Source organism: Pelodiscus sinensis, chromosome 3 (genome assembly GCF_049634645.1).
Source record: "Pelodiscus sinensis isolate JC-2024 chromosome 3, ASM4963464v1, whole genome shotgun sequence".
Taxonomy (NCBI): Eukaryota; Metazoa; Chordata; order Testudines; family Trionychidae; genus Pelodiscus; species Pelodiscus sinensis.
The window spans coordinates 158,614,275-158,628,937 of NC_134713.1; the positions used below are offsets into that span (position 1 = coordinate 158,614,275).

General features: G+C 46.1%; 1 protein-coding gene across 1 annotated transcript in view; it reads left to right on the forward strand.

Moving 5' to 3' along the window:
• LOC102444821 (calpain-14) overlaps positions 1-12,160 on the forward strand; it is a 48,659-nt gene extending 36,499 nt beyond the window's left edge. Inside the window, exons 17-22 of the mRNA XM_075925329.1 lie at positions 1,581-1,645; positions 1,988-2,056; positions 3,975-4,053; positions 6,378-6,494; positions 9,363-9,418; positions 10,126-12,160. Of these exons, the coding sequence (XP_075781444.1) occupies positions 1,581-1,645; positions 1,988-2,056; positions 3,975-4,053; positions 6,378-6,494; positions 9,363-9,418; positions 10,126-10,152 (413 nt within the window). The 3' untranslated portion in view covers positions 10,153-12,160. The remainder of the gene's footprint in view (positions 1-1,580; positions 1,646-1,987; positions 2,057-3,974; positions 4,054-6,377; positions 6,495-9,362; positions 9,419-10,125) is intronic.
• Positions 12,161-14,663: the final 2,503 nt, after the last annotated feature.

Consider the following 14,663-nt stretch of genomic DNA (forward strand, 5'->3'; position numbering starts at 1 on the left):
TTTAATTTCAACTTTTTTACTATAATTGGCTTAAATTAAAGACAGAACATAAGAACGACCATACTAGGTCAGACCAATGGCCTATTCAGCCCAGTATCCTGTCTTCCAACATTGCTGAATGCCAGGTGCTTTAGAAGGAATAAAGAACACAGGTAATCATCAAGAGATCCAGCTTCAATCCAGCTTCAAACCAGACAACAAGCAAGTTTTGATAGAAAATATCAGTTAAAATTTTTGGAAATTCAAAACTTTTTTCCAATTTTTTCAAGTAAAACAATTGTCAAAACTGGGCCTTTCTCCTGAAAAATGTTGCAGGCAATAGTATACATTGCTGAAAATGTTCTGGTCAGTTCTAGTTACAGGCTTTACCAGCACTAGTCTCTTTCATTGCACCTGTCTGTGAGTGATTAAACATCTGAAGGGTTACAAATTCCTTGCATTTTCTCAATGGTGAATGAAGATTGCTTTCTTACCTTCATTTCAGAAGTGACCCATTTCACACTGTGAAATCTGCAAGGAAACTAACCAAGCCAGCTGAAGTGTCTTTACACTTCTTCAGCAATCAATTTGAAGACATTTGTTTTAGAACTTTACTGTGCAAGATGCATATTTGATAAACAGAGCTGTGATGAGATTACATTACTGTAGAGTAGGGATCTGGGAGCTAAGGTGTCTGCTCTGTGGAAGTTTACAGATAATCTGATTTGCCACAAGATTAGTTTCTGTTTCATTTCATGTAACACATGTATGGCCAGCAATGTCTAGAATTAGGTTGTCAATGATGCTTATGAGTTTAGCAGCTGTCTGTAACGCTAGGTCTAGACTATGGGGCTTTATCAGAAAAAGCTACGAAAATTGCACTCCACAACTTGCGTCGCTTTTTCCAGTCGCTTTTGCGGAAGAGGTTTTTCCGCCATTTGGCCCCATCTCTTTTGGCGGAGCCCTTATGCCTCATGAAACAAGGTATACAGGGCTCCCCGAAAGAGCACGTTTGCTCTTCCGTGTAAAAAAGCGGAAGAACAAACGCATTCCGTGGGTGTGGCGGAGTTTTTGTGCGATACCTCCCACAAAAACCCTGTAGTCTAGATGTATCCTGAGAGACAGAGAGAGAAACACTGAGCACAATGGTTTCAGTTCATTCTGGCTAGTGGAGCTGCACCACAGATGAATTAGGCCCAAGGAGATCAAGTGATTCAGTAAATCCTATTTGGGATTACCATGCGGGGTGTTCTTTAACTGCTATTTTCTGTATTAGCTACAGAGAATGGGCCATATTCTGTTTTTCACCACATGGCTGCAGGGAGCTGCCATTGTCTCCCATGGGAATTACTCCCCGTGCAGCTGAAAGTGAAACCTGGCCCCCTCTGTGACATTTTTACCTTCCCTGGCTTGAATCACAAATGACGTGCCTTGTAAATCAGATGGACAGTGTCACAAAAGATTTGGGGGGGGCATCCTATCCCCAGGGAATTGAATGGCAGTTTCACCACTGAGGTTCAAGGGCAGCAAGCTCAGGCTCTTTGAGTCTATTTTTATGAGCATTGTTCAGTGATTCACTGTAACAGCCCTCTCTTTTCCAGGTCTCCAGAGCTTTCAGCTGAGATTTAGTCTGGATGCCTGCCAAAGTATCCTGGCGGTGCTGGATGTATCCTTTGCCTTCAGTCGTATATTCATTTTCCGCACCTAATACCTTCCCAGAGTTTTATTTTTCCTGGGGGAGGGACACTTGTTGTGATTTCTACACCATCAGGGTATTTCCCTGCCTAACTCCCAATAAGAACAATGCAATCAGGATGAAACGGTGTTGGTAAAGGGTCAGATTCTACTGTCATTGAAATCAGTAGCAAGCCCATAGTGATTCATAGGGAAAACCCCAGAATCATCACCTTTATTGCTGTGTAAAGTTACAGTGACTGAGGTTTTTTTCCACGTTTTGGAATCTCCGCCACTTTACCAAGATACTATCAACCTTAATTCTTCTACTAAGCTTAACACCACCGGCACACTGAGTATTCAGGAATTCAGGCTCCTGTGGAAGCGGCTGCTTTTCTATATGGTACAAAAAGAGTTTATTTACTTCCCTGTGTACTTCTCAATCAGTGTTGGCTAGGAAACCGTTAAAGCCCAAGAAACCTGTCTGATTTTCTGGGTAGCTATGAAATATCATGGGGGAGTGAACTAGATGGGAAAATTGCCTGCCTGTCAAGACTCAGGGTATTACATAGTCCTAAGCAGGGCAGTCACCAGAAGTGAGGCAGGATATACCCCTTTGTAAGAGGTAGATGGCCAGGAAAGATCAGTGCTGGTGCAGCATCTTTTTTCACCGAGGGTGGGGGGAGGGAAAAGGGGGGTTGCTTTTAATCCCTAATTTATCTGCTGTCTATGTGAGTGAGGAATAAGAAAGTTAGGGGCTATGATCCACCAGAGGATTGAGGCATCCAGCCCCTGGAGAGGGTTTATGGTTTTGATCCTCAAGCATATATAGTACTGCTCTCTGGCCCAGAGTTATGAATCTGTTGGCTATGTCTAAGCTGTGTCTAGACTGGCCAGTTTTTCTGGAAAATCAGCCGCTTTTCTGGAAAAACTTGCCAGCTGTCTACACTGGCCGCTTGAATTTCTGCAAAAGCACTGACTTCCTATTGTAAGAAATCAGTGCTTCTTGCGGAAATACTATGCTGCTCCCGTTCAGGCAAAAGTCCTTTTGCGCAAAACTTTTGCACAAAAGGGCCAGTGTAGACAGCTCAGATTTGTTTTCCGCAAAAAAGCCCCGATTGCGAAAATGGCGATCGGAGCTTTTTTGTAGAAAAGCGTGTCTAGATTGACACGGACGCTTTTCCGCAAAAAGTGCTTTTGCGGAAAAGCGTCCGTGTCAATCTAGATGCTATTTTTCGAAAATGCTTTTAACGGAAAACTTTTCGTAAAAGGGATACAAATTAGAAGTATTGCAATTGTTAAGGAAGCAGGGATTTAAATCTTCCCCGCTTCATTAGCATAAAAATGACTGCCGCTTTTTTTCAGCACGGAGCTTTGCCGGGAAAAAGCACCAGTCTAGACACGGATCTTTCGGAAAATAAAGCCTTTTCCGAAAGATCCCTTATGCCTCTTAAAATAAAGGATAAGGGATCTTTCGGAAAAGGCTTTATTTTCCGAAAGATCCGCGTCTAGACTGGCGCTTTTTTCCGGCAAAGCTCCGTGCCGAAAAAAAGCGGCAGCCATTTTTATGCTAATGAAGCGGGGGAGATTTAAATCCCCGCTTCATTAGCAATTGCGATACCTCTAATTTGCATCCCTTTTACGAAAAAGGGATGCAATCTAGACGTAGCCAATGACTTTTGGGGCAACTCTCCATTTCGGAGAATCCCATTTTTAGGCACCTAGCTTGCCCTGTGCATTGGCATTAGGAGCCTGGGTATCTAACTCAGGGTGTGAATTCCACCAGGTGGCAGGGCACTGGAAGTTCAGCATTGCAACACATAAGTCCCTTTGTTCATCTAGCCCTAAATGATTTAGAGAGAGGTCCCAGAGTTCTGGTTCATCTGGGAACAGAATTCTGGATCTTGCTAACTGTAGTCAGGACATATTCTTGCATGTGGGAACACCATATCCCTGCATGAATGCTTCAATACATTGCCAACAAATTCTTTGGGTCCAAATCCTGCACTGACCTTACACCTTGAGAAACCTCACTGGAGTCAGATTGTAAATAAGGACAGACTTTTGGTTTGTCACTTTTCCAGCTACAACTCCCACCTCTGTGGCTCCTTTGCAGAGGAAGTTAATGGAGATTCTCACTTCCCACCAGCTGGAAAAACCTGCTTCTTTCCTAAACTACTACTTCTAAGTAATGACACCTCCTCATTGATGTGCTACACCCATAACAAAGAGGGGTTTGTGTGTAATAAATGAATCTCCCCTTCCAACATACTCAGAATAACTTTTGTTTCTTTCATTTGTTTGACTTTTCTTTTTAATAGGAAGTTTTCCTGAAGAAAGATGTTGCTAGATCAGGAAATCTGAACTTAATGGAATTGCATGCAGCTGTGCAGGAGACAGGTAAGCAGGTCTGGAAAATCCTCTGACTGGGAAAGAGCTAAAAGACTGTGCCAAATACCAGTAAGAGGCAGACAATACACACACTTGCACATTGCTCCATGATGGTTACTACCTCTGGTATGCTTGCTAGTTGCCCTCCTCATTACTGCCTCAGGTTTAGTCTATTTTACCATTGTCACAAGGATCCCAAACCTTGGTTTCTGAAAGTGATTTGCAGCATGACGTTTCATTTGAACGTTGTTTATAGTATATCCATGTCTCATTGGCAGCTCTCTACTGGGATAGCAAGGCAATCACTCTATAGTTAATCCTCCATTATAAGCCCTATTTTGAACCTATCTGATCTCTGCAGAGTCATGACTAAGTTCAGTGGAGGGGAAGAAGGGTAGATATTTAAGGGCCTGATTCTGAGCTGGTACAAATCAGGACTGTTCCATCAAAGTCAGTGGAGCTAATCCTGACTCACAGCAGCTCAGGATCTGGCCCTGTGTGTCTGCTAGACAGGCACACCCACTGTAGTAGTGTCAGACTTCATTCCTTTAAGATCTTTTGCCCTGATTATGCCAGGAGAACTACATGAGTGGGCCCCTGCATCTGGGCAGAGCCACACCAACTTCAGTAAGTCTCTGCAAGGGAACAAGGATTCACTCATTCAGTTCTCTTAAGGATCAGGGCTGTTAAAGGCTCACGATTCATTGGCAGTTTGCATGCATCTATTTAACTGAAGTCAATTTGGTTGGTTACATAATATCATAGAACTACAGGGTTGGAAGAGACCTCAGGAGGTCATCAAGTCCCACCCGCTGCCCAAAGCAGGGCCAACCCCAACTAAACCATCCCAGCCAGGGCTTTGTCAAACTGAGATTTAAAAACCTCTAGGGATAGTCATTTGAATAGGTAATATTCAAAACTAGCTATAATAAAGAGGGGAAAGATAAGCTCCAAATCCAAGTACTGCACTTATATACACTAAATTATAAAGGCTGTGCTTTGCGTGTGTTTCCAGGCACAAATATTGCAAGACACTTGGGGTGAAATCACCTGTATTTAGTTGTGTGGCAAAAAGCCAACATGGACTTAGAGAGATTCCCAGACCCTTAACATGGTGTGGGGATAATCATGGAATCATAGAACACTAGAAAAGGAAGGGACCTTGAGAGGTCATCATATCCAGTCCCCTGCTGTCATGGCAGGACCCAATACTGTCTAGACCATCCCTGACAGGTGTCTGTCTAACCTGCTCTTAAATATCTCCAGAGATGGAGATTCCACAATCTCCCTAGGCAACTTATTCCAGTGTTTAACCACCCTGACAGTTAGGAAGTTTTTCCTAATGTTCAACCTAAACCTCCCTTGCTGCAGTTTAAGCCCATTGCTTCTTATCCTATCTTCAGAGGCCAAGGAGAACAATTTTTCTCCCTCCTCCTTTTGATACCCTTTTATATACCTGAAAACTGCTATCATGTCCCCTCTCAGGCTATGTCTAGACTGCAGGCTTCTTTCGAAAGAGCCTCTTTCGAAAGATCGCGTCTAGACTGCAGGCGGATCTTTCGATAGAGGAAATCCGCTTTTTCGAAAGAGAGCACCCAGCGAGTCTGGATGCTCTCTTTCGAAGACGGCCTCTTTACATTGAAGAACGCCTTCCTTCGAAAGAGGAACTTTCGAAGGAAGGCGTTCTTCCTCGTGAAACGAGGTTTACCGCCATCGAAAGAAAAGCCGCGTTCTTTCGAAATAATTTCGAAGGAACGCGGCTTGAGTCTGGATGCAGGGGAAGTTCTTTCGAAAAAAGGGTACTTTTTTCGAAAGAACCCCTGAGTGTGGACACGGCCTCAGTCTTCTCCTTTCCAAACTAAACAAGCCAAATTCTTTCAGTCTTTCTTCATAGGTCATGTTCTCTAGACCTGTAATCATTCTTGTTGCTCCAGTAATTTTCCCTACTAGTTTCAGCCAGATACTCTTTTTCACCTCTTTACCTAAACTCTGTGTTATACTGCTGCTAAACAGTTTCTGTGCCTCATCCCAGAGGTAGTTGCACTGCAGTGGCAGGTAGAGGCAATAGTTATATTGTTTGCTATATGTTCTGTGGATGTTGTGAGTAGAGATGATCCAGTTTTTGATTCTCTCCATGTTTGGAATCATGTTTGGGGAATGGAATTTGGACCTGAAGTACTGGGTTAGGTCAGCCCCTCATTGGGAGACATAGTTAATGCTGATCAAACACATTGGTGCTGGAGAAGAGCAAAGTCCTGTTAGTTTTGCAATTACCCTGTGATGCTCTTGATGGCGGTAAGGTGCCCTATTGTTGTCTTTCTTCCTTTCTACAGGGATTTCACACAGCAACCAAGTCTGTAACCTGATGGTGATCAAATATGGCAAAACTGACATGAAAATCAGCTTTGAGAGCTTCTTCTGCTTCATGCTGCGCGTGGAGATCATGGGAGGTATGGACATTCTGCAGCACATCGCTGATGCAGGAATTGACAGCAAGCCTGCAATGTCTCATAGACTCATAGACTTTAAGGTCAGAAGAGACCATTATGATCATCTAGTCTGACCCCCTGCACAGTGCAGGCCACAGAATCTCACCCACCCCTCTTAGAATAATCCTCTCACCTATGTCTCAGATATTGAAGCCTTCAAATACTTTGAAGGCCCCAAGATGCAGAGAATCCTCCAGCTGTGATCTGTGCCCCATGCTACAGAGGAAGGCGAAAAATCTCCAGGGTCTCTGCCAATCTACCCTGGAGGAAAATTCCTTCTTGACCCCAAATATGGCGATCAGCTAAACCCTGAGCATGTGGGCAAGATTCACCAGCCAGACACCCAGAATAGTAACTCCATTGACCTATTTCCCACTGATAATGAATGGTCAATTAGTTACCAAGATCATGTTCTCAAACCATCCCCTTATCATAGAACTGGAAGTGACATCAGAAGGTCATCAAGTCCAGCCACCTGCTCTAGGCAGGACTAATCCCATCTAAATCAACCCAGCCAGGGCTTTGTCAAGCCAGGACTTAAACACTTCTAGGGATGGAGACTCCACTACTTCCCTAGTTAACCCATTCCAGTGCTTCACTACCCTCCTAGTGAAATAATTTTTCCTAATATCCAACCTGGACTTCTCCCACCATAACTTGAGACCATTGCTCCTTGTTCTGCCATCTGTCACTACTGAGAACAGCCTCTCTCCATCCTCTTTGGAACCTCCCTTCAGGAAGTTGAAGGCTGCTATCATATCCCCCCTCACTCTTCACTTCTCCAGACTAAACAGACCCAACTCCCTCAGCCTCTCCTCATAGGTCATATGCTCCAGCCCCCTAATCATTTTGGTTGCCTTCCGCTGGACCCTCTCCAATGCGTCCACATCCTTTTTGTAGTGTGGGGCCCAGAACTAGACACAATACTCCAGATGTGGCCTCACCAATGCCGAATAAAGGGGAATAATGACATCTCTGGATCTGCTGGCAATGCTCCTTTTAATGCAACCTAATATGCCATTAGCCTTCTTGGCTACAAGGGCACACTGTTGACTCATATCCAGCTTCTCATCCACTGTAACCCCCAGGTCCTTTTCTGCAGAACTACTACTTAGCTGGTTGGTCCCCAGCTTGTAACTATGCTTGGGATTCTTCTGTCCCAAGTGCAGAACTCTACACTTGTCCTTGTTGAACCTCATCAGATTTCTTGTGGCCCAATCCTCCAATTTGTCTAAGTCACTCTGGACTCTATCTCTGCCCTTAAGCGTATCTACCTCTCTCCCCAGCTTAGTGTCATCCGCAAACTTGCTGAGGGTGCAATCCATCCCCTCATCCAGATCATTAATAAAGATATTGAACAAAACCAGTCCTAGAACCGAACCTTGGGGCACTCCGCTAGAAACCGATCGCCATCCTGACATCGAGCCATTGATCACTACTCGCTGGGCCTGGCCTTCTAGCCAGCTTTCTATCCATCTTACCGTCCATATCCCAGATATGGGGCCTGGTTCTCTTCTCATATAAACTACCAGTTGAACCTCTGTAGTCTGACACCCTCGGGACCTGACCAGTGCCAAACCAGAGAATTCGCTGGACCAGGGGAGGTCAATATTGTCTGGTAGCATTACCAGCACTTCCACTGTTCACTAGGCTCTTAGAGGACATTTAGGTGTAAATTAGAGCTAAATAGCAGCACAGAACACTGAGAGCCAGGACTGGTGGCTGTAAACAAACTTTATGGGACTGTGGGAAACTTGGCCACACCCATGATAACTGGCCATCTGGCTAACTAAAATCATGCCAGACCATGGATGTAGCCAGACCAGAGAGTGCCAGACTACAGAACTTCAGCTTATAGTGAAAAGCAAGAGGAACCCCACTGACACCAATGGAGTGAATTAGAGGAGAATCAGACTCTCAGCCCCTATCTTGCCTCCCAGCACCTTTCCCAGACTCCCTAGACCAGGGCACTTGGAGAGGTTTGGTTCTGTGGAAAGAGCGCGCCTGGAACTGCAGAGTGAGCTTGTGCAAGGAGTTAGGGGAATAAGGGTATGTCTACACTACCCTCCTAGTTCGAACTAGGAGGGTAATGTATGCATACCGCACTTGCTAATGAAGCCCGGGATTTGAATTTCCCGGGCTTCATTAGCATAAGCGGGGAGCCGCCATTTTTAAATCCCCGCTGCTTCGAACCCCGTGTAGCGCGGCTACACGGGGCTCGAACTAGGTAGTTTGGACTAGGGTGCCTATTCCGAACTACCGGTACACCTCGTTTCACAAGGAGTAACGGTAGTTCGGAATAGGACCCTAGTCCGAACTACCTAGTTCGAGCCCCGTGTAGCCGCGCTACACGGGGTTTGAAGCAGCGGGGATTTAAAAATGGCGGCTCCCCGCTTATGCTAATGAAGCCCGGGAAATTCAAATCCCGGGCTTCATTAGCAAGTGCGGTATGCATACATTACCCCGCTAGTTTGAACTAGCGGGGTAGTGTAGACATACCCTAAGAGATGGAGGTTACATAGAAAGCAGGAGGACCTGTGATGTGTCCTAGCCAGCACTGCCATAGAAAAGGAAACCTCCTGATTCCCCTGTGGTCCAAATGATCACAGCCGCATGAGGCAGCTCAGATGTCACCCTCGCATGTCACTGGTGAATGGCCCCGATGCACCACATCTGCATTTCACATGGTGCTGGGTGGGACAGAGGTTCCCCTGCATCTGCTAGAGGCTCTGCATTTCAGTTCATTCCCAGGCTGGTGAGTCAGAGATGGCCTTGTCCCTTGGCCATGAAATTCATCAGATTAATTTTCCTCTTTGTATTTCTTCCCAGAGGCCTTTCGCAACTTAACTAAAGATGGCAAAGGGATCTATCTCCAGGAATCTGAGGTAAGGCCATGCACTTGCCTCTCCCCTGAAGTACAGCTCCGTGCCTTAGACCACTTTGCCTGCTGTTGTAAAGGGCATATTAGAACAACAGGGACTGAATTTCCACTGCTGTGCACCTGTGCATGCTCATTTGCTCCTGTGTGTAGTAATTGTAAAATGCTACATCATTAACCAGGCTTCACAACACCTCTGTGAGGTAGGGAAGTGTTAGCCTGCCCCTTTTATATGGGGGAAACTGAGGCACAGAGCAACTACAGTGACACATGCCGAAGTCCCTAACCTTTGCATTAGCTACAAGATCACCTGCCTAGAGATCCTGCTTTCTTGGAGGGCTGACTGGGGCTATAAAATGTAGTGAATGGCTTAGGTATGTGCGTGTGGTCACATCCCTCTCTGCTGCTGAATGGAATCTGCACCTGTGGTCACAGGCTCCTGACAGTAACAGAGCTACTTCCCTTGCACTTTTAGGATGGGCAATGTCTTTTGGGATCAGAAGAGCACAGATCTTATCTCCTGCTCTATAGGCCTAATTCTGAACCCACTGATATAAATGATAAAGCCCCAATAGACTCAAATGTGAGCAGGACTGGAAATCCCATACTGTGTTGGCACAGAGAGAAAACCCACAACCCCACTACTCAGTTGTGAATGGAACCAAAGTCCAGTTGGATGTGCTAATTCAACCCATTTTCCTTGTTCTTTCACAGTGGATGACGATGATGCTTTATTCCTAAAGCCAGATGATGGTGAGGGAATGAGTTGGACCTAGACATGCTGGCCCCTCTCAGAACATAAGGGGCTGTTTCTTATCAACATGCTATACATTCTGGATGCTTTGGGCCAACCCTACAATCCTCACTCATGTGAGCACTCCCAGGTCAGCCAGCGGGTTGGCTGAAGTGCATTAGGGCAACCAAAGCGAATATGGGTTGCTCTTTCCATCTGGAGAGATAACACCCAGTCTGGGAGCAGATTGGATCAAAAGACCGCAGAGGCGGTGAAATGAAGATGGAAATACATCATTTCCAAAGGAGATTATTGAGGTTGCAAAGGCAAGCGCTCAAAAGTTAGGAAATGCCAGAATTAAGTTTGTATGTATAGCCTTTTAGTCCCCTTGTGTATATTCCTCACGAGTCGGTCTTTCAGGAACATGGCATATGTCTGGGTTAAATGACTTGCTCAGCATCACACAGGGGCTGTGTGTTCTGCAAAGTGGCATTCAGCTACCTGGAACTTTCTTGTCCTGCAACTCCCTGCCTCTCCAATAAAGCACCTTCCAGCTCCGCTACTGTTAAAGCAGGGGTCCTACAGACAGCAACCTCGGGCATGACACAATCGTGACTCACCTCTAGAGCAAGTCCAGCCTGGGCACTGAATGAGCCAGGCATAGGTGACCACTTCTCCTGTAGCCGGGGAGTGATCGGAGGGGAAGGGAGGTGTTCATCAGCGAGGCCACTGGCAGGCGAGAGGCATGGGGGAAGGGGCTGCTGGGAAGCCAGTGGGTGCTAAACACCCACTAATTTTTCCCTATGGGTGTTCAAGCCCTGGAAAACCACTTGGTTGGTCCCTATGAAGCTAGGGGTTATGTCTGGGGGAGAGGGAATGAGGGACTATGTGATCGGGTAATTAAAGACTGTATCATAATGTATATGCACAAGGAGGTCACGGCAAGTTTGCACAGAGAGCCTCACTAATGCTGTGTGTGTGTGTGTGTGTGTGTGTGTGTGTGTGTGTGTGTGTGTAAAATAAATAACACAGGGAACTGAGCCAAATTTGGATCCTGATTGCATATGCATTACCTCAGTAAAATCCATGGAGGACCACATGTGCAATGAGATTAGAACAGGTCCTTAATTACATGCCACTCTGGATATATATAAGATAACTTGTACTTGATTAGCTGGACTAGTTAAAGTACAAAGCTTGATCCCTCAAGCAGTTACATTCTGTTTCTACAGTTATGGTTAGTCTGCTTCTATGCAGTTATTCTAATTTAAATTATTTTTGTTACAATATTTATATTTGTACTGTTTGTATCCTGTTCTATTTTTTATAGACCACATTTCTGCTGGCGTGGCCTGCTGCAGTGGACAGAGAACAGTGGTTAGGTCTCTGCAGCATGCCCACCCCTGGGTTAGTAGAGATGTACAGGATGCATAGAAAATGGCAGGCTTTCCCAGCATAGGTGTCATGTCAGAGATTCCACACACAACCCACCCCCCTTCCCGGTTCTTCCAGCAGTTCATTGTGGATTGGGACCTGACATTACAGAGGAGTAAACCCTATCAGCTCATTGTCATGTAAAATGTGACCATGGTGAACAGGAATCAATTACTACTGGGGGAGTTTGTCAAAATTAATAGGATTAAGTGCTGGGCATGGTTTGAATAGCCTCTTGCATCGTTATCCTTAGAATTGGGGTGGGGGACTCATTTCCCAGGTGGTTATGTTGTACAGTGGCATGATTGTTGTCTAGATCCAGTCTATTTTATACATATTTATTGTCTCCCCATTTACTGCTGAGCAACATAATTGCAGGGAGATTATTTTGCTATTGATTATCTGATCCAGAAAAGGAACAGAATTCATCTGTGCCATGTATCACCAAGCATTTGTAACAATAAACTACACTGAACCATGTGACTTGCTCTTACACAATTGTAAAGAATGTTTTACTGGAGTTATTATCCTCAAACATACACAATTCAAACGGCATTATCTGGATCACAATAAAATGTTTTGGCAATGGTGCATACTTGTGTGTTGTAAAGCTTTTATATCACTCGCAGAGTAACATTTCCTGGGTAATTCTGAAGATCTATTACTCCTCGTTTACAATGTGCTTCTTGGAAAATTATATAAAAGGTTTCTGAAGGATGCATTCATTTGTAACCACCAACATTTACAGAGATGCTGATCTTTGCAATGAGTGGTATTGCTACGGCAGATGGGTAGGAAGGAGCGGAAGATTGGAGTGGATGCCTCAGAGGAATAGTAGATAGAGAACCTTTAATGAAAAGATTTGAATGGTTTGCCTTAGAGAGAAAGAGCAACCTGAGACATGATACAGGGATACAAAATAATGGGTAGTGTAGAGAACGTGACTAGCAATGATCTTTCTGAGCACAAGGGCAAGGAGACATTACATAAAACTGAAAGGGGGCAAGTTTCCCTTTTTACATGTACACACTTAGCCGGTGGAGCTCATTTCCACCAGGTCTCACAGCATCCAAGAGCTCAGCAGCATTCAAGAAAGGGGTAGAGCGTTTTAGGTATGACAAGAAAACTCAGATTTCTAATCGCAAGGATTTTTAAAAAACTTAAACAAGAACAGTGGAAGGGACATAAAGCCTTTGCATCAGAGCCCAAGTGAATTATTAATTGGGGGGGGTTAGAAGGAAATTTTCCCCAGGGTCAGGTTATCCCATTACAAATTACTGCATGGTTCCTTGCAACCATCATAGGCCTCTGTTGGGGTATGTCTACACTACAGCGCTAATTCGAACTAACTTAGTTAATTAGTTAATTCAAACTAAGCTAATTCGAATTAACGCATCCAGACTAAAAAACTAGTTCGAATTAGCGTTTTGCTAATTCGAACTAGCATGTCCACACAGAGTGGACCCTGAACCGGGGTTAAGGATGGCTGGAAGCAGTGCCGGCAGGGCATCAGATGAGGAGCTGCTGTCTCAGGCTAGCCGAGGGCTGTGCTTAAAGGGACCCGACCCCCACCCCGGACAGACAGTTCTCAGGGGTGCCCCGCTTGCAAAGCAGTCCTGTCTTGGATTGCCCGGAGTACCCACACTGGGCACATCACAGCACTCGGCCATCAGACCGGCTGCACTTGCCGCAGGCTGCCATCTGGGGAGAGGGGACAATTGGGGGGCTGCAGGAGAGGTTCCACCCCCAGAAGCCCGCAGAGCCAGCCCAGTCCTCCCCATCAGGGGCTCGTACCCCATTCCTCCCTCACCTCCTTCCACTTATCCCTCCTTAGCCCCCCTTCCTGATGTACAAAATAAAGGACAATTGTGTTCAAAAATAGAATCTCTCTTTATTGAACAAAACTGGGGGAGACTGGGAAAAGGAGGTGGGAGAGGGGAAGAGAGAGGCTGGGAGAGGGGAGGGCAACTAAAATGATCAGAAGTTTGGAACAGGTCCCATATGAAGAGAGGCTAAAGAGACTGGGACTTTTCAGCTTAGAAAAGAGGAGACCAAGGGGGGATAGGATAGAGGTCTATAAAAGCATGAGTGGTGTGGAGAGGGTGCATACAGAAAAGTTCTTCATTAGTTCCCATAATAGAAGGACTAGAGGACACCAAAGGAAAGGAATGGGTAGCAGGCTTCAAACTAATAACAGAAAGTTCTTCTTCACAAAGCAAAGAGTCAACCTGTGGAACTCCTTGCTGCAGGAGTCTGTGAAGGCTAGAACTAGAACAGAGTTTAAAGAGAAGTGTGATCAAGTCATGGAGGTTGGGTCCATGGAGTGGTATTAGCCAGGGGGTAGGAGTGTTCGAAGGCTGGAGAGGGATGGCATGAGACAAATGGCTTGGTCACTGTCTTTGGTCCATCCCCTCCAGGGTCCCTAGGGTTGGCCACTGTTGGCAGACAGGCTACTGGGCTAGATGGACCTTTGGTCTGACCCAGGATGGCCATTGTAAGCTCAGGGCTCAGGGTCGGGGGTCTCAGTGGACCACCTTGATTTTCATGCAAACCTGCTCCTGGGTGGCCAGGCTGGCAGCTTTCCTGCCCTAGATGGTCGCTTTCCTGTGCCTAGTGCGGAGGTCGTGGATGAGGTCCACGATGTCTGCACTAGACCAGGCGGGTGCCCTTCTCTTGCGGTCCTGGGCAAGCTCCCGGGAGCCGCCAGCCTGGTCCCGGGAAGAGGGGGAGGGCTGGGGGGCATCGGGTGGCTGGCTCGAGCCGTGCCAGGTGCAGGGTCTGCTGGCTGGGTGCTGGCAGGCTTGCACCTGGCACGGGCACCGTAGCCAGCCCGTGCCCCTTTAAGGGATCCCGGGGCCGGGAGGAGGGCAATAGAGTTTCCCTGGTGTTGGCCAGAGTGGCCACCAGGGAAAGCTGGGGAGGGCTAGCCTCCCACTAGTTCGAATTAAGGGGCTACACACCCCTTAATTCGAACTAGTAAGTTCGAACTAGGCTTAGTCCTCGTACAATGAGGTTTACCTAGTTCGAACTAAGCGCTCCGTTAGTTCGAATTAACTTTGTAGTGTAGACATACCCTTGGAGACTG